Source organism: Oncorhynchus masou, chromosome 12, assembly GCF_036934945.1.
Source record: "Oncorhynchus masou masou isolate Uvic2021 chromosome 12, UVic_Omas_1.1, whole genome shotgun sequence".
Classification (NCBI taxonomy): Eukaryota; Metazoa; Chordata; class Actinopteri; order Salmoniformes; family Salmonidae; genus Oncorhynchus; species Oncorhynchus masou.
The window spans coordinates 3,273,048-3,292,616 of NC_088223.1; the positions used below are offsets into that span (position 1 = coordinate 3,273,048).

The 19,569-nt window shown below is 45.0% G+C and overlaps 1 protein-coding gene across 1 annotated transcript in view; it reads left to right on the plus strand.

Annotated features, from left to right (window-relative positions):
• Nucleotides 1-18,087, plus strand: part of LOC135549477 (angiopoietin-2-like) — a 48,403-nt gene extending 30,316 nt beyond the window's left edge. The window contains exons 6-9 of the mRNA XM_064979474.1: nucleotides 130-231; nucleotides 7,155-7,321; nucleotides 14,737-14,867; nucleotides 15,465-18,087. Coding sequence (XP_064835546.1) covers nucleotides 130-231; nucleotides 7,155-7,321; nucleotides 14,737-14,867; nucleotides 15,465-15,625 — 561 coding nt within the window. The 3' untranslated portion in view covers nucleotides 15,626-18,087. The remainder of the gene's footprint in view (nucleotides 1-129; nucleotides 232-7,154; nucleotides 7,322-14,736; nucleotides 14,868-15,464) is intronic.
• The last annotated feature ends 1,482 nt before the right edge of the window (nucleotides 18,088-19,569 follow it).

Here is a 19,569-nt window from a genome sequence, read left to right on the forward strand (position 1 = left end):
CCTGTTCAGGTGTTACCTGTTCAGGTGTTCTGTAACCCGAAGTGGGTTTACCTGTTCAGGTGTTCTGTAACCTGAAGTGGGTTTACCTGTTCAGGTGTTCTGTAACCAGAAGTGGGTTTACCTCTACAGGTGTTCTGTGACATGAAGACGAGAGGTGGAGGCTGGACCGTGCTGCAGCATCGTAGAGACGGAGCCGTGGATTTCCACCGTGGATGGAGGGATTACAAGATGGTATGTTCACTAGAACTTAAACCCAAGATGGTATGTTCACTAGAACTTAAACCCAAGATGGTATGTTCACTAGAACTTAACACAAGATGGTATGTTCACTAAAACTTAAACACAAGATGGTATGTTCACTAGAACTTAAACACAAGATGGTATGTTCACTAGAACTTAACACAAGATGGTATGTTCACTAGAACTTAAACACAAGATGGTATGTTCACTAGAACTTAAACACAAGATGGTATGTTCACTAGAACTTAAACACAAGATGGTATGTTCACTAGAACTTAACACAAGATGGTATGTTCACTAGAACTTAAACACAAGATGGTATGTTCACTAGAACTTAAACACAAGATGGTATGTTCACTAGAACTTAAACACAAGATGGTATGTTCACTAGAACTTAAACACAAGATGGTATGTTCACTAGAACTTAAACACAAGATGGTATGTTCACTAGAACTTAAACACAAGATGGTATGTTCACTAGAACTTAAACACAAGATGGTATGTTCACTAGAACTTAAACACAAGATGGTATGTTCACTAGAACTTAAACACAAGATGGTATGTTCACTAGAACTTAAACACAAGATGGTATGTTCACTAGAACTTAAACACAAGATGGTATGTTCACTAGAACTTAAACCCAAGATGGTATGTTCACTAGAACTTAAACCCAAGATGGTATGTTCACTAGAACTTAAACCCAAGATGGTATGTTCACTAGAACTTAAACCCAAGATGGTATGTTCACTAGACCTTAACACAAGATGGGTATGTTCACTAGACCTTAACACAAGATGGTATGTTCACTAGACCTTAACACAAGATGGGTATGTTCACTAGACCTTAAACACAAGATGGTATGTTCACTAGACCTTAACACAAGATGGTATGTTCACTAGACCTTAAACACAAGATGGTATGTTCACTAGACCTTAACACAAGATGGTATGTTCACTAGACCTTAACACAAGATGTCAACCAAGTCTTCTTTGGTAGGTCTTTGTAAGCGGAGTCCTCTTCTGTAGTATTTCACTGAAATAGTAGTCAGAGGCTGGGTTGTCTAAGGCTCTTTCTCATTACGTTCATCTCAACACAAGTCTTTTTCTGTGTGTCGTTCAAATATCTAACATCATTTGTTTTAAATAAAGTCAGACTTTTATTTCAGTGTGTTTTCGTGGACAATTCTCAGAGTGTATGAGAGAACGTCATTTATTTCGTTTGGGAGTCTGTTTTTGTCACAAGTCTTCATCCAAAATCAAGATAGCGATGTCTCTGAATCACAGGTGGGTTGTTATAACAGTTTGTCAGATCGGGGGGGGGTCAGTGGTCCTGGATTCATCCCTCTGCTGACGAGACAGCAGGTTTCAATCAATCTAAGGCGGGGTGGACGAGAGGTTTGGATAGGGTTTAGGACTGGGGAGGCGTGGGACACAGACAGATCTGGGATCTGGGATGACCCTGGTTGTTTTGGTAGGCCACCCCGCTTGTTCCCCTACGACACTCCCTGTTGTTGCACCTGCACTCTCTCTGTCCCTCCCTGACGGTGTCCGATCCCTACACACACTCACCACACCACATCAGAGGCTCACACAGACAGACAGACAGACAGACAGACAGACTGGCAGACAGGCAGACAGGCAGAAAGACAGGCAGACAGGCAGACAGACAGACAGACAGACAGACAGACAGACAGACAGACAGACAGACAGACAGACACAGACAGACAGACAGAGACAGACAGACAGACAGACAGAGACAGACAGAGACAGACAGACAGACAGACAGACAGACAGACAGACAGACAGACAGACACAGACAGACAGACAGAGACAGAGACAGAGACAGACAGACAGACAGACAGACAGACAGACAGACAGACAGACAGACAGACAGACAGACAGACACAGACAGACACAGACAGACAGACAGACAGACAGACAGAGACAGACACAGACAGACACAGACAGACACAGACAGACACAGACAGACACAGACAGACACACAGACAGACACAGACAGACAGACAGACAGACAGACAGACAGACAGACAGACAGACAGACAGACACCTCGATCAGATCACATACTCCCCTCACACACTTGAATCAGTCACTTCAGACTCTGAATTGTGACGTGAAAGGACCGACTGAACTTCCTGAGGTGGTCAAGAGATCCCACCGTGAAGAGGACTGGGGGTCCTAGAGAGACTAGTTAACAGCACCAGTAGAGATCCCACCGTGTAGAGGACTGGGGGTCCTAGAGAGACTAGTTAACAGCACCAGTAGAGATCCCACCGTGTAGAGGACTGGGGGTCCTAGAGAGACTAGTTAACAGCACCAGTAGAGATCCCACCGTGAAGAGGACTGGGGGTCCTAGAGAGACTAGTTAACAGCACCAGTAGAGATCCCACCGTGTAGAGGACTGGGGGTCCTAGAGAGACTAGTTAACAGCACCAGTAGAGATCCCACCGTGTAGAGGACTGGGGGTCCTAGAGAGACTAGTTAACAGCACCAGTAGAGATCCCACCGTGTAGAGGACTGGGGGTCCTAGAGAGACTAGTTAACAGCACCAGTAGAGATCCCACCGTGTAGAGGACTGGGGGTCCTAGAGAGACTAGTTAACAGCACCAGTAGAGATCCCACCGTGTAGAGGACTGGGGGTCCTAGAGAGACTAGTTAACAGCACCAGTAGAGATCCCACCGTGTAGAGGACTGGGGGTCCTAGAGAGACTAGTTAACAGGACCAGTAGAGATCCCACCGTGTAGAGTACTGGGGGTCCTAGAGAGACTAGTTAACAGGACCAGTAGAGATCCACCGTGTAGAGTACTGGGGGTCCTAGAGAGACTAGTTAACAGGACCAGTAGAGATCCACCGTGTAGAGTACTGGGGGTCCTAGAGAGACTAGTTAACAGGACCAGTAGAGATCCCATGTAGAGTACTGGGGGTCCTAGAGAGACTAGTTAACAGATCAGTAGAGATCCCACCGTGTAGAGTACTGGGGGTCCTAGAGAGACTAGTTAACAGGACCAGTAGAGATCCCATGTAGAGTACTGGGGGTCCTAGAGAGACTAGTTAACAGATCAGTAGAGATCCCACCGTGTAGAGTACTGGGGGTCCTAGAGAGACTAGTTAACAGGACCAGTAGAGATCCCATGTAGAGTACTGGGGGTCCTAGAGAGACTAGTTAACAGATCAGTAGAGATCCCACCATGTAGAGTACTGGGGGTCATAGGGACTAGTTAACACATCAGTAGAGATCCCATATAGAGTACTGGGGGTCCTAGAGAGACTAGTTAACAGGACCAGTAGAGATCCCATGTAGAGTACTGGGGGTCCTAGAGAGACTAGTTAACACATCAGTAGAGATCCCATGTTAAGTCCTGGGGGTCCTAGAGAGACTAGTTAACAGGACCAGTAGAGATCCCATGTAGAGTACTGGGGGTCCTAGAGAGACTAGTTAACAGGACCAGTAGAGATCCCATATAGAGTACTGGGGGTCATAGGGACTAGTTAACACATCAGTAGAGAACCCATGTAGAGTACTGGGGGTCCTAGAGAGACTAGTTAACACATCAGTAGAGATCCCATGTAGAGTACTGGGGGTCCTAGAGAGACTAGTTAACACATCAGTAGAGATCCCATGTAGAGTACTGGGGGTCCTAGAGAGACTAGTTAACAGGACCAGTAGAGATCCCATGTAGAGTACTGGGGGTCCTAGAGAGACTAGTTAACAGGACCAGTAGAGATCCCATGTAGAGTACTGGGGGTCCTAGAGAGACTAGTTAACAGGACCAGTAGAGATCCCATGTAGAGTACTGGGGGTCCTAGAGAGACTAGTTAACAGGACCAGTAGAGATCCCATGTAGAGTACTGGGGGTCCTAGAGAGACTAGTTAACAGGACCAGTAGAGATCCCATGTAGAGTTCTGGGGGTCCTAGAGAGACTAGTTAACACATCAGTAGAGATCCCATGTAGAGTACTGGGGGTCCTAGAGAGACTAGTTAACAGGACCAGTAGAGATCCCATGTAGAGAGAGTACTGGGGGTCCTAGAGAGACTAGTTAACACATCAGTAGAGATCCCATGTAGAGTACTGGGGGTCCTAGAGAGACTAGTTAACAGGACCAGTAGAGATCCCATGTAGAGTACTGGGGGTCCTAGAGAGACTAGTTAACACATCAGTAGAGATCCCATGTAGAGTACTGGGGGTCCTAGAGAGACTAGTTAACAGGACCAGTAGAGATCCCATGTAGAGTACTGGGGGTCCTAGAGAGACTAGTTAACACATCAGTAGAGATCCCATGTAGAGTACTGGGGGTCCTAGAGAGACTAGTTAACTGTTAACTGTTTGTCCCAGCTTTAGATCCTGCTGTAGTAGGGAAATCCCAACTGTGTCCCAAATGCCACCTTTCTCCCTATATAGTTCACTACTTTTAACCAGGGTTCATCGGTGGCCCATAGGACTCAAAAGTAGGACACTATATAGGTAATAGGGTGACACTTTGGACTCAATCGCAATGTTGTCCAATGCTCAGCACAAACTGATCTTTGATGTTCTCACTGCCGTCAATAGTCATGATATACAGAAACGCCACGCGGAAGGGAAATGCATGATTCTCTTTGAGATCCTTGACTTAAATCACAGTCTGAGGAGAGACTCTGCTTTTGGCTGTTTGATTAAACGAGTTGCTGATTCACTTCCTTCTGCAGCAGATTTAATTGTTTGGTTTGGAAATGGAATAGTCAAAAATGGATCACGCCACAAACATGCTGTTTCAATATATTTTTCTCAAGAACAATATTTTCACAAGTGGATGATAAATATTTGGCCCCAGTCAGAGCGTGGGAGTATAGAGTTTAACGTCAGAGTAAAATCAGGCCTTCTGGACAGATAGTAAACGCTCCCAGACCTCATTCTCACGTAACCAAAGGAGTTCAAAGGAGAGTAGGTCAGAGAAATGCAGGGACTAACTGTTTATTTATTTTTTTACCTTTATTTAACTAGGCAAGTCAGTTAAGAACAAATTCTTATTTTCAATGACGGTCTAGGAACAGTGGGTTAACTGCCTGTTCAGGGGCAGATTGACAGCTCGGGGGATTGAACTTGCAACCTTCCGGTTACTATTCCAATGCTCTAACCACTAGGCTACGCTGTCTGTAGTCGGTCAGAGATATACAGGGACTAACGGTCTGTAGAAGGTCAGAGATATACAGGGACTAACAGTCTGTAGTCGGTCAGAGATATACAGGGACTAACTGTCTGTAGGAGGTCAGAGATATACAGGGACTAACGGTCTGTAGGAGGTCAGAGATATACAGGGACTAACGGTCTGTAGGAGGTCAGAGATATACAGGGACTAACGGTCTGTAGGAGGTCAGAGATATACAGGGACTAACGGTCTGTAGTAGGTCAGAGATATACAGGGACTAACGGTCTGTAGGAGGTCAGAGATATACAGGGACTAACGGTCTGTAGGAGGTCAGAGATATACAGGGACTAACGGTCTGTAGGAGGTCAGAGATATACAGGGACTAACGGTCTGTAGTAGGTCAGAGATATACAGGGACTAACGGTCTGTAGGAGGTCAGAGATATACAGGGACTAACGGTCTGTAGGAGGTCAGAGATATACAGGGACTAACGGTCTGTAGGAGGTCAGAGATATACAGGGACTAACGGTCTGTAGGAGGTCAGAGATATACAGGGACTAACGGTCTGTAGGAGGTCAGAGATATACAGGGACTAACGGTCTGTAGTAGGTCAGAGATATACAGGGACTAACGGTCTGTAGGAGGTCAGAGATATACAGGGACTAACGGTCTGTAGGAGGTCAGAGATATACAGGGACTAACGGTCTGTAGAAGGTCAGAGATATACAGGGACTAACGGTCTGTAGGAGGTCAGAGATATACAGGGACTAACGGTCTGTAGGAGGTCAGAGATATACAGGGACTAACGGTCTGTAGTAGGTCAGAGATATACAGGGACTAACGGTCTGTAGGAGGTCAGAGATATACAGGGACTAACGGTCTGTAGGAGGTCAGAGATATACAGGGACTAACGGTCTGTAGAAGGTCAGAGATATACAGGGACTAACGGTCTGTAGGAGGTCAGAGATATACAGGGACTAACGGTCTGTAGTAGGTCAGAGATATACAGGGACTAACGGTCTGTAGGAGGTCAGAGATATACAGGGACTAACGGTCTGTAGGAGGTCAGAGATATACAGGGACTAACGGTCTGTAGTAGGTCAGAGATATACAGGGACTAACGGTCTGTAGGAGGTCAGAGATATACAGGGACTAACGGTCTGTAGTAGGTCAGAGATATACAGGGACTAACGGTCTGTAGGAGGTCAGAGATATACAGGGACTAACGGTCTGTAGAAGGTCAGAGATATACAGGGACTAACGGTCTGTAGGAGGTCAGAGATATACAGGGACTAACGGTCTGTAGGAGGTCAGAGATATACAGGGACTAACGGTCTGTAGGAGGTCAGAGATATACAGGGACTAACGGTCTGTAGGAGGTCAGAGATATACAGGGACTAACGGTCTGTAGGAGGTCAGAGATATACAGGGACTAACGGTCTGTAGGAGGTCAGAGATATACAGGGACTAACGGTCTGTAGTCGGTCAGAGATATACAGGGACTAACGGTCTGTAGGAGGTCAGAGATATACAGGGACTAACTGTCTGTAGGAGGTCAGAGAGGGATTGTCAGAAGTTATCAAATTATTAACATTTGCTCATTTCTTTATGTATCTGTTTACTCATAATAACCCTCATGTCTCTTCATCTCTCAACGGTAGAATGACATTTACATCTCAGTTGATGTCATCTGTACCCTCGGAAGCGATGTTAGCCATATGACCCTTCGTTCAGTTTGTCCTCTTTCACTAACCGTTCCCTTTGCAGGGTTTCGGGGATCCCTCGGGAGAGTACTGGGCAGGAAATGACCTCATCCATCTGCTGACCAGCTTCCAGGAGTACAGTCTCCAGGTGCAGCTGAAGGATGATGAGGGGAACGAGGCCTACTCCCACTACGATCACTTCTATATAGACGCAGAGGACAAAAACTACAGGTACCAGCATGCAATGCTCCCATTACGATCACTTCTATATGGACGTAGTGGACAAAAACTACAGATACCAGCATGCAATGCACCATCCCACAGCAGGGAAGGCTGAGAGTCAAATCAAATCAAATACCTGTGTGGACGAACAGTGAAATGCTGACCTCCCAACAATGCAGAGAGAAAGAAAAGGAAAATAATAACCAAGGAATAAATACATTTTAGAGTAATGATAACTTGGCTATTTACAACAACTACTTTTACTGTAGGTAGGGGTAAAGGATAGATAATAGACAGTAACAGCAGTATACTGTAGGTAGGGGTAAAGGATAGATAATAGACAGTAACAGCAGTATACTGTAGGTAGGGGTAAATGATAGATAATAGACAGTAACAGCAGTATACTGTAGGTAGGGGTAAAGGATAGATAATAGACAGTAACAGCAGTATACTGTAGGGGTAAAGGATAGATAATAGACAGTAACAGCAGTATACTGTAGGTAGGGGTAAAGGATAGATAATAGACAGTAACAGCAGTATACTCTAGGTAGGGGTAAAGGATAGATAATAGACAGTAACAGCAGTATACTGTAGGTAGGGGTAAAGGATAGATAATAGACAGTAACAGCAGTATACTGTAGGTAGGGGTAAAGGATAGATAATAGACTGTAACAGCAGTATACTGTAGGTAGGGGTAAAGGATAGATAATAGACAGTAACAGCAGTATACTGTAGGTAGGGGTAAAGGATAGATAATAGACAGTAACAGCAGTATACTGTAGGTAGGGGTAAAGGATAGATAATAGACTGTAACAGCAGTATACTGTAGGTAGGGGTAAAGGATAGATAATAGACAGTAACAGCAGTATACTGTAGGTAGGGGTAAAGGATAGATAATAGACAGTAACAGCAGTATACTGTAGGTAGTGGTAAAGGATAGATAATAGACAGTAACAGCAGTATACTGTAGGTAGGGGTAGAGGATAGATAATAGACAGTAACAGCAGTATACTGTAGGTAGGGGTAAAGGATAGATAATAGACAGTAACAGCAGTAGACTGTAGGTAGGGGTAAAGGATAGATAGACAGTAACAGCAGTATACTGTAGGGGTAAAGGATAGATAATAGACAGTAACAGCAGTATACTGTAGGTAGGGGTAAAGGATAGATAATAGACAGTAACAGCAGTAGACTGTAGGGAGGGGTAAAGGATAGATAATAGACAGTAACAGCAGTATACTGTAGGTAGGGGTAAAGGATAGATAATAGACAGTAACAGCAGTATACTGTAGGTAGGGGTAAAGGATAGATAATAGACAGTAACAGCAGTATACTGTAGGTAGGGGTAAAGGATAGATAATAGACAGTAACAGCAGTATACTGTAGGGGTAAAGGATAGATAATAGACAGTAACAGCAGAATACTGTAGGTAGGGGTAAAGGATAGATAATAGACAGTAACAGCAGTATACTGTAGGTAGGGGTAAAGGATAGATACTAGACAGTAGAGTCAATGCAGGTAGGCTTGGTAGCTATTGGTTAACTAACTATTTATCAGTCTTGTTTAGTAGTCTTAAGGCTTGGGGGTAGACGCTGGTCAGGGTCCCGATTGGTTCCGTGCGGTAGCAGAGAGAAGAAACTATAACGTGAGGATTGGGGGTTCATAGGGAACGAAGTCCATATATCTCACACTTACACTAAGTGAGATTTTATCCTCAATCAGTCTTACTATTGTGTTAAAACTCTTCTGACATGTTAAGCTCTTATAGCTTTGTCTCAATCAGATCCGAATCAGGAAACTAAGTGGAAGTAACCCGGATTCTAGGGAGAGTTTGGTAAATAGTTGTGTTTCTGAAAGGCATATATGACCGGAGGTAATTGAATGAACCTGTAACCCAAATCATCCAGCATGATCCTTTAACTGAGTCCTTCCCTTCCTTATCGCCGGGTTGAAAGTAAAAGGACGAACGAGTAGATCATGTGATCTGTCTAGAAAAATTTGATGGAGTGTTTGAAAAAGGCTGGAGGTATTTGACACAGTGATATTCTTGGTGATGAGTAACGACGTTACCTAGACATTTAGATCCAGGACCATCCTTATTAAATGACCTAAAATCCTCAGCGCTGTATTCATCCTCCTCTGTGTGTGACAAGCCCCCTGAATGGTGCTGGTGTTGGTGAGCTGTCAGATCTGTTGCCAACCTCTGCTGAGCAGCACTCCATCTCACCTCGTTGTGTATGTGCTCGGTACATTATCATGCTGAGAACACTGGCTCTCCACAGGTTTTCCTCTCCAGGGTTGGGTTCATTTGGGGACCTCCCCAGCCAGAGGCCTGTGGTGCTAGGCTTTTACACAGCCAATGCAGCCCCTACTCGGCCAAGGCATCCCCTTCTCAAGCTTTCTCAGGCTAATTCAACCTCTTCTCAAGCTTTCTCAGGCTAATTCAACCTCTTCTCAAGCTTTCTCAGGCTAATTCAACCTCTTCTCAAGCGTTCTCAGGCTAGTTCAATGTCTTCTCAAGCTTTATCTGGCTAATTCAACCTCTTCTCAAGCTTTCTCTGGCTAATTCAACCTCTTCTCAAGCGTTCTCAGGCTAATTCAACCTCTTCTCAAGCGTTCTCAGGCTAATTCAACCTCTTCTCAAGCTTTCTCAGGCTAATTCAACCTCCTCTTAAGCTTTCTCAGGCTAATTCAACCTCTTCTCAAGCTTTCTCTGGCTAATTCAACCTCTTCTCAAGCGTTCTCAGGCTAATTCAACCTCTTCTCAAGCTTTCTCTGGCTAATTCAACCTCTTCTCAAGCTTTCTCTGGCTAATTCAACCTCTTCTCAAGCTTTCTCAGGCTAATTCAGCCTCTTCTTAAGCGTTCTCAGGCTAATTCAACCTCTTCTCAAGCTTTCTCAGGCTAATTCAACCTCCTCTTAAGCTTTCTCTGGCTAATTCAACCTCTTCTCAAGTGTTCTCAGGCTAATTCAACCTCTTCTCAAGCTTTCTCAGGCTAATTCAACCTCCTCTTAAGCTTTCTCAGGCTAATTCAACCTCTTCTCAAGCTTTCTCTGGCTAATTCAACCTCTTCTCAAGCGTTCTCAGGCTAATTCAACCTCTTCTCAAGCTTTCTCAGGCTAATTCAACCTCTTCTCAAGCGTTCTCAGGCTAGTTCAATGTCTTCTCAAGCTTTATCTGGCTAATTCAACCTCTTCTCAAGCTTTCTCTGGCTAATTCAACCTCTTCTCAAGCGTTCTCAGGCTAATTCAACCTCTTCTCAAGCGTTCTCAGGCTAATTCAACCTCTTCTCAAGCTTTCTCAGGCTAATTCAACCTCCTCTTAAGCTTTCTCAGGCTAATTCAACCTCTTCTCAAGCTTTCTCTGGCTAATTCAACCTCTTCTCAAGCGTTCTTAGGCTAATTCAACCTCTTCTCAAGCTTTCTCTGGCTAATTCAACCTCTTAAGCTTTCTCAGGCTAATTCAACCTCTTCTCAAGCTTTCTCTGGCTAATTCAACCTCTTCTCAAGCTTTCTCTGGCTAATTCAACCTCTTCTCAAGCGTTCTCTGGCTAATTCAACCTCTTCTCAAGCTTTCTCAGGCTAATTCAACCTCTTCTCAAGCTTTCTCAGGCTAATTCAACCTCTTCTCAAGCTTTATCAACCTCTTCTCAAGCTTTCTCTGGCTAATTCATCCCCTTCTCAAGCTTTCTCTGGCCAGTAAAACCTATTCTCTATCCTTCTCCATACAAGGCAACCCCTTATCCATATGTAACCCCTGCTCTGGACCAGTCCGGCCACCCAATTACTCCAACCTTTTCCAACCATCAAACCAAGGAAGGCACCCAACCCTCCCCCCAGTATTTCCAGGCCAAAGCAGCATCTTCTCCAGCCCCCTCTCCCAAATGTTCCCTGTAACTAAGGCAGTCAGACCCATAGCCAGCCCCCTCTACCATCGGTAGCTAATGCAATCAGACCCATAGCCAGCCCCCTCTACCATCTGTCCCTGTAACTAAGGCAGTCAGACCCATAGCCAGCCCCCTCTACCATCGGTAGCTACGGCAGTCTCATATCCATAGCCAGCCCCCTCTCCCATCTGTCCCTGTAACTAAGGCAGTCAGACCCATATTCAGCCCCCTCTACCATCGGTAGCTAAGGCAGTCAGACCCATAGCCATTCCCCTCTACCATTGGTAGCTAAGGCAGTCTCATATCCATGGCCAGCCCCCTCTCCCATCTGTCCCTGTAACTAAGGCAGTCAGACTCATAGCCAGAGGGGAGGAGTCAGGCAGTTAGACCCAGAGGGGAGGAGGAAGAGGAAAGGGAGGAGGAAGGGGAAGAGGAGAGAGAGGTGGAGGAGAGAGAGGAGGGAGGAAGAGGAGGGAGTAAGAGGAGAGGGAGGAGCAGAGGAGGAGGAGAATGAGGAGTCCTTAGAGGTAGGTGTTTAGTCCCAGGGTCCTTAGCTTAGTGATGAGCTTGGAGGGCACTATGGTGTTGAACGCTGAGCTGTAGTCAATGAACAGCATTCTCATGTAGTTGTTCCTTTTGTCCAGGTGGGAGAGGGCAGTGTGGAGGGCAATAGAGATTGCGTCATCTGTGGATCTGTTGGGGCGGTATGTAAATGTAAATAGGAGTGGATACAGGGTGTCTGGGATGATGGTGTTGATGTGAGACACAGTGATATTCTTTGTGATGAGTAACGACGTTACTTAGACATTTAGATCCAGGACCATCCTTATTAAATGACCTGAAATCCTCAGTGTGTTGGCGCTGTATTCATCCTCCTCTGTGTGTGACAAGCCCCCTGAATGGTGCTGGTGTTGGTGAGCTGTCAGATCTGTTGCCAACCTCTGCTGAGCAGCACTCCATCTCACCTCGTTGTGTATGTGCTTGGTACATTATCATGCTGAGAACACTGGCTCTCCACAGGTTTTCCTCTCCAGGGTTTGGTTCATTTAGGGACCACCCCAGCCAGAGGCCTGTGGTGCTGTAGTCAATGAACAGCATTCTCATGTAGTTGTTCCTTTTGTCCAGGTGGGAAAGGGCAGTGTGGAGTGCAATAGAGATTGCGTCATCTGTGGATTTGTTGGAGCAGTATGTATATTAAAGTGAATACAGGGTGTCTGGGATGATGGTGTTGATGTGAGCCATGACCAACCTTTCAAAGCATTTCATGCTACATATGTGAGTGCTACAGGGCAATAGCCATTTAGGCAGGTTACTTTTGCATTCTTGGACACATGGATTATGGTGGTTTGCTTGGAATATGTAGGTATTACATACTGGGTCAGGGAGAGGATGAAAATGTAGGTGAAGACCAGCTGGTCAGTGCATGTTCTGAGTACATGTGCTGGTTGCCCTGCGGCCTTGTGAATGTTAACCTGTTTAAAGGGCTTACTCACATCATTGATCACACAGTCGTCCGGAATGGCTGGTGCTGTCATGCATGGTTCAGTGTTGCTTGCCTCGGAAGTGAGCATAGAAGGCATTTAGCTTGTCTGGTAGGCTCGCGTCACTGGGAGCTCACGGCTGGGTTTCCCTTTCTACACCATGATAGTTTGCAAGCCCTGCCACATCCGTCGAGTGTCAGAACAAGTGTAGTAGGATTCAAATTAGATTTTTGTCCTGTATTGATTCTTTGCCTGTTTGATGGTTCGTCAAAGGGTGTAGCAGGATTTATTAAAATTGTTCAGATTAGTCTTCTGTTCCTTGAAAGCAGCAGCTCAAGCCTTTAGATTAGTGTGGATGAATCCCAGAACATATTCCAGTCTGTGCTAGCGAAACAGTCCTGTACCTTAGCAACCGTTTCATCGGACCACTTCTGTATTGAGCGCATCACTGGTACTTCCTGTTTGACATTTTTTGCTTGTAACGCAGGAATCAGGAGGATAAAGTTATGGTCAGATTTGCCAAATGGAGGATGAGGGAGAGCTTTGTATGAGTCTCTGTGTGTGGAGTAAAGGTAGTCTAAAATCAGCTTCGATCTCCAGCCCATCAGACTGTTAAACAGTCTCTACTAGCCGGCCTCTTCCCATCTCCAGTCAATCAGACTGTTAAACAGTCTCTACTAGCCGGCCTCTTCCTCTTCCCATCTCCAGCCATCAGACTGTTAAACAGTCTCTACTAGCCGGCCTCTTCCTCTTCCCATCTCCAGTCAATCAGACTGTTAAACAGTCTCTACTAGCCGGCCTCTTCCTCTTCCCATCTCCAGTCAATCAGACTGTTAAACAGTCTCTACTAGCCGGCCTCTTCCTCTTCCCATCTCCAGCCCATCAGACTGTTAAACAGTCTCTACTAGCCGTCCTCTTCCTCTTCCCATCTCCAGTCAATCAGACTGTTAAACAGTCTCTACTAGCCGGCCTCTTCCTCTTCCCACCTCCAGCCAATCAGACTGTTAAACAGTCTCTACTAGCCGGCCTCTTCCTCTTCCCATCTCCAGTCAATCAGACTGTTAAACAGTCTCTACTAGCCGGCCTCTTCCTCTTCCATCTCCAGCCCATCAGACTGTTAAACAGTCTCTACTAGCCGGCCTCTTCCTCTTCCCATCTCCAGCCCATCAGACTGTTAAACAGTCTCCACTAGCCGTCCTCTTCCTCTTCCATCTCCAGCCCATCAGACTGTTAAACAGTCTCTACTAGCCGGCCTCTTCCTCTTCCCATCTCCAGCCCATCAGACTGTTAAACAGTCTCTACCAGCCGGCCTCTTCCCATCTCCAGTCAATCAGACTGTTAAACAGTCTCTACTAGCCGGCCTCTTCCTCTTCCCATCTCCAGCCCATCAGACTGTTAAACAGTCTCTACTAGCCGACCTCTTCCTCTTCCCATCTCCAGTCAATCAGACTGTTAAACAGTCTCTACTAGCCGGCCTCTTCCTCTTCCCATCTCCAGCCCATCAGACTGTTAAACAGTCTCTACTAGCCGTCCTCTTCCTCTTCCCTTCTCCAGCCCATTAGACTGTTAAACAGTCTCTACTAGCCGTCCTCTTCCTCTTCCATCTCCAGCCCATTAGACTGTTAAACAGTCTCTACTAGCCGGCCTCTTCCTCTTCCCACCTCCAGCCCATCAGACTGTTAAACAGTCTCTACTAGCCGTTCTCCACCAAGTCCCCTGACCTGAACCTTAACCTCTGTTCTCGCCGGCTTCCACCCGGTCCTCTACCCTGCACCTTAGAGACTGCTGCCTTATGCACATAGAGTCATGGAACACTGGTCACTTTAATCCTGTTTACATACTGTTTCACCCTTTTTATAGGTATTTACTGTATTCTAGTCATGGCTCATACTTGTTGGTATTACGAAGCTGTTGGAGCTAGAAACACAAGCTTTTAGCTGCACCTACGATAACATCTGCTAATATGTGTATGCTTTAATTTGATTTGATCTGACTTTATCTGGGTCTGGAAAACGGTCCCTATGTGTTGACAGTTCTGGTCCGTTCCCTCTCCCAGTCTCCATGCCCAGGGGTTCAGTGGTACCGCTGGTCGCACCAGTAGTCTGACCCAGTCTGGGACCCAGTTCAGCACCAAGGACAGAGACAACGACCGCTGCTCCTGCAAGTGTGCTCAGATGTCTTCTGGAGGTATTCAGATCCCTGTTTCATCTTTCTCTCTTTCCCTACTTTCTTTCTTTCCTCTCACTTCCTGTTTCATCTTTCTCTCTCTCCCTACGTTCTAACTTTCCTCTCACTTCCTGTTTCATCTTTCTCTCTCTCCCTACGTTCTATCTTTCCTCTCACTTCCTGTTTCATCTTTCTCTCTCTCCCTACGTTCTAACTTTCCTCTCACTTCCTGTTTCATCTTTCTCTCTTTCCCTACGTTCTATCTATCTTTCCTCTCACTTTATTTTCATCACTTCCTGTTTCATCCTCATATAAAGTAGTACATGAACCTACATGAAATCACTTTTTATGACCTTTGACCCATTTGACCACACAACCTGCTTTTCCCTCTTTGTTCCATTCTCTCTCCACTAGGTCCTAACATCTAACCCCTGACCTCTGCCCTCTCCACTAGGTCCTGACCTCTCCCCTCTCCACTAGGTCCTGACCTCTGCCCTCTCCACTAGGTCCTGACCTCTGCCCTATCCACTAGGTCGGTGGTTTGAGGCGTGTGGTCCCTCTGCCCTCTCTCTTCCTGACACTTAACCTCTAACCTGTGACCTCTCCCTTCTCCACTAGGTTGGTGGTTTGAGGCGTGTGGTCCCTCCAACCTGAACGGTATCTACTACGCTGGCGTCTCCAACGTGGTCCGTTACAACGGCATCAAGTGGTACTACTGGAAGGGCGCCAGCCTCATGGCGACCATGACGACCATGATGGTTCGACCAGCAGGCTTCTGAGCTGCGATAGCTGATGATTTCAAAGGGGAAGCGACTGATGACATCACCCTGACTGACTAAATTACTGACTGATGAGTGAATAATGAAGTTTGACAGACATTTGGAATACGATATTTGAGTGGCGATTTTAGAAATGTTTGATTGATGGATATGTTCAAAGGTTGTTTTTTTCTTCTCCAAAAATGTATTCTGTTGGCCTCCCGAGTGGTGCAGTGGTCTAAGACACTGCATTGCAGTGCTAGCCGTGCCACTAGAGATTCTGGGGTCAAGTCCAGTCTCTGTCGCAGCCGGCCCGCGACCAGGAGACCCATGGGGCGGCGTGCAATTGGCCTAGCGTCGTCCGGGTTAGGGGAGGGCTTGGGAGGTCCTTGTCCCATCGTGCTCTAGCGACTCCTGTGGCGGGCCGGGGCAGTGCACGCTGACACGGTCGCCAGGTGTACGGTGTTTCCTACGACACATCGGTGCGGCTGGCTTCCGGGTTAAGTGGGCATTGTGTCAAGAAGCATTGCGGCTTGTTCGGGTAACAGAGGAAGCACGGCTCCCGACCTTCACCTCTCCTGAGTCCGTACAGGAGTTGCAGCGATGAGACAAGACTGTAACTACCAATTGGTTACCACGAAATTGGGGAGAAAAAGGGGTATTAACATTTAAAAAAAAAATCAACATCTGTTTTAGAGATTTTTACCACAAAAATGGCACATAGGCAACAACTTAAACATATGTTTTCTAATGTAACATACTGTGACTTCAGAAAGTGTTCCCTTGACTTATTCCACTTTTAGTTGTTGTTACAGCCTGATTTCTGAATGGATTAAATATATTTTTTTCTCAACCATCTATGTACACACCATAACAACAAAGTGAAAATGATGTGTTTAGAAATCGTAGCAAATGTTTTGAAAAATTAAATACAGAAATATCTCATTGACATAAGTATTCACACCCCTAAGTCAATACTTTGTAGAAGCACCTTTGACATCGATTACAGCTGTGGAGAAGTCTTTAAGAGCTTTCCACACCCATTATTCTTTTCAACAATCTTCAAGCTCTGTCCAATTGGCTGTTGACCATTGGTAGTAAACCTTTTCCACGTCTTGCCGTTGATTTTCAAGTAGATTTAAGTCAAAACTGTTACTATGCCATTCAGGAACATTCACTGTCATCTTGGTAAGCTCATCCAGTGTATATTGGCCTTGTGTTTTAGGTTATTGTCCTGCTGAAAGGTGAATATGTCTCCCAGTATCTGGTGGAAAACAACTGAATCAGGTTTTCTTCTAGGATTCTGCCTGTGCTTAGCTCCATTCCATTTCTTTTTGTCCTAAAAAACTCCCCAGTCCTTAAAGATTACAAGCATACCCATAACATGATGCAGCCCCCACTATGCTTGAAAATATGGAGAGTGGTACTCAGTGTTGTATTGGATTTGCCCCAAACGTATTCAGGACAAACAGTTAATTTATTTGCCACATTTTTTGCCTTGTTTTTTTATTTATTTTTTGCCTTTTTTTTTTCTTTTTTTTGTCTTGTTGCAAACAAGATGGATATTTTGAAATATGTTTTATTATTTTCAACACTAACCTGCCATTTAGGTTTTAGGCTTTCTTCTTTTCACTCTGCCATGTAGGTTAGTATTGTGGAGTAACTACAATGTTGTTGATCCATCATCAGTTTTCTCAAATCACAGCCATTAAACTCTGTAACTGTTTTAAAGTCACCATTGGCCTCATTGTGAAACCCCTGAGCAGTTTCCTTCCTCTCCGGTAACTGAGTTAAGAAAGGATGCCTGTATCTTTATAGTGACTGGGTATATTGATACACCATCCAAAGTGTAATTAATAACGTCACCATGCTCAATGGGGATATTCAATGTCTTGTTTTTTTTACCCATCTACCAATAGGTGCTCTTCTTTGCGAGGCATTGGAAAACCTCTCTGGTCTTTGTGGTTGAATCTGTGTTTGAAATTCATTGCTCGACTGAGGGGCCTTACAGATACTTGTACATGTGGGGTACAGAGATGAGGTAGTCATTCAAAAATCATGTTAAACACTATTATTACACACCGAGTTCATGCAACTGATCATGTGACTTGTTGAGCACATTCTTACTCCTGAACTTATTTAGGCTCGTCATAACAAAGGGGTTTGAATTCTTACAGTATTGACTTTTCATGTATATTTAATTTGTAAAATAGAAAACAAAAACATAATTCCACTTTGACATTATGGGGTATTATGTATGACACAAAAACTCAATTTAATACAATTTAAATTCAGGCTGAAAACACAACAAAAATATGGAAAAAGTCAAGGGAACTTTAACAGGAACTCGTTCTGTCTGTTTCCTGCCCTGCCAATCAGAGGTGTTTGTAAAACCTTTTTTTTTTAAATGAGATAATTATCCTCATAAAAGTGCATGTTTTTACAAGCATATTTACTTTCCCAACTGTACAAAATAAAAATAATTATTTTAAAAGAAAAAGCTGTCTTTGGCTGCCTCTACTCCAACTACATTTGTGTTGCTATGTCAACGTTTCCAGTGTGTTACATAGAGAACCAGGAGATCTGCTCAGGGTACTACAGTGGTTCTGACCCCTTCTCTAGGGGTACTACAGAGGACACAGCAGACCCCTTCTCTAGGGGTACTACAGAGGTCAGAACAGACCCCTTCTCTAAGGGTACTACAGAGGACACAACAGACCCCTTCTCTAAGGGTACTACAGAGGACAGAACAGATCCCTTCTCTAAGGGTACTACAGAGGACAGAACAGACCCCTTCTCTAAGGGTACTACAGAGGTCAGAACACACCCCTTCTCTAAGGGTACTACAGAGGACACAACAGACCCCTTCTCTAAGGGTACTACAGAGGTCAGAACACACCCCTTCTCTAAGGGTACTACAGAGGTCAGAACAGAGCCCTTCTCTAAGGGTACTACAACCCTTCTCTAAGGGTACTACAGAGGACAGAACAGACCCCTTCTCTAAGGGTACTACAGAGGACACAACAGACCCCTTCTCTAAGGGTACTACAGAGGACAGAACAGACCCTTCTCTAAGGGTACTACAACCCTTCTCTAAGGGTACTACAGAGGACAGAACAGGGGTATGGATATCTATGTGGCTGTAGTGTAATGTCAACAACATGGTATCTTCATATTATATAGTAGGTCATTATGTGTTAATAACATGGCATCTTCATATTATATAGTAGGTCATTATGTGTCAATAACATGGCATCTTAGCAGCTGCTTTTATCCAAGACATCTTACAGTCAGCCGTGCGTTTCAGGGAAACGACACAAAGCTGATTTGAGTCTATCTTATTATTTGTTCGCATCACTGAACGATTCCATTACAATGATAACCAATACACTAAATGGAATTGCATATTCCATCATAAACATATTACTTCACAGTTGTTGTTGTGTTTAGAGATTCCAGGCTTCTGGAGTCAGACTGGTGATGTGTCCTAAATGGTAACCTATTCCCTATTCCCTGTATACTATTCCCTATTCCCTGTTCCCTGTTCACAGTTCCCTGTTCCCTATTCCCGGTTCCCTGTTCCCTGTTCCCTATTCCCTGTTCCCTATTCCCTGTATACTATTCCATATTCCCTGTTCCCTGATCCCTGTTCACAGTTCGCTGTTCCCTATTCCCTATTCCCAGTTCCCTATTCCCTGTTCCCTGTTCCATATTCCCTGTTCCATATTCCCTAATCCCTGTTCCCTATTCCCTATTCCCTGTTCCCTATTCCCTGTTCCCTGTTCCATATTCCCTGTTCCATATTCCCTGTTCCCTATTCCCTGTTCCCTGTTCCATATTCCCTGTTCCATATTCCATATTCCCTATTCCCTGTTCCCTGTTCCCTATTCCCTATTCCCCATTCCCTATTCCCTGTTCCCTATTCCCTATTCCCCATTCCCCATTCCCCATTCCCTATTCCCTAT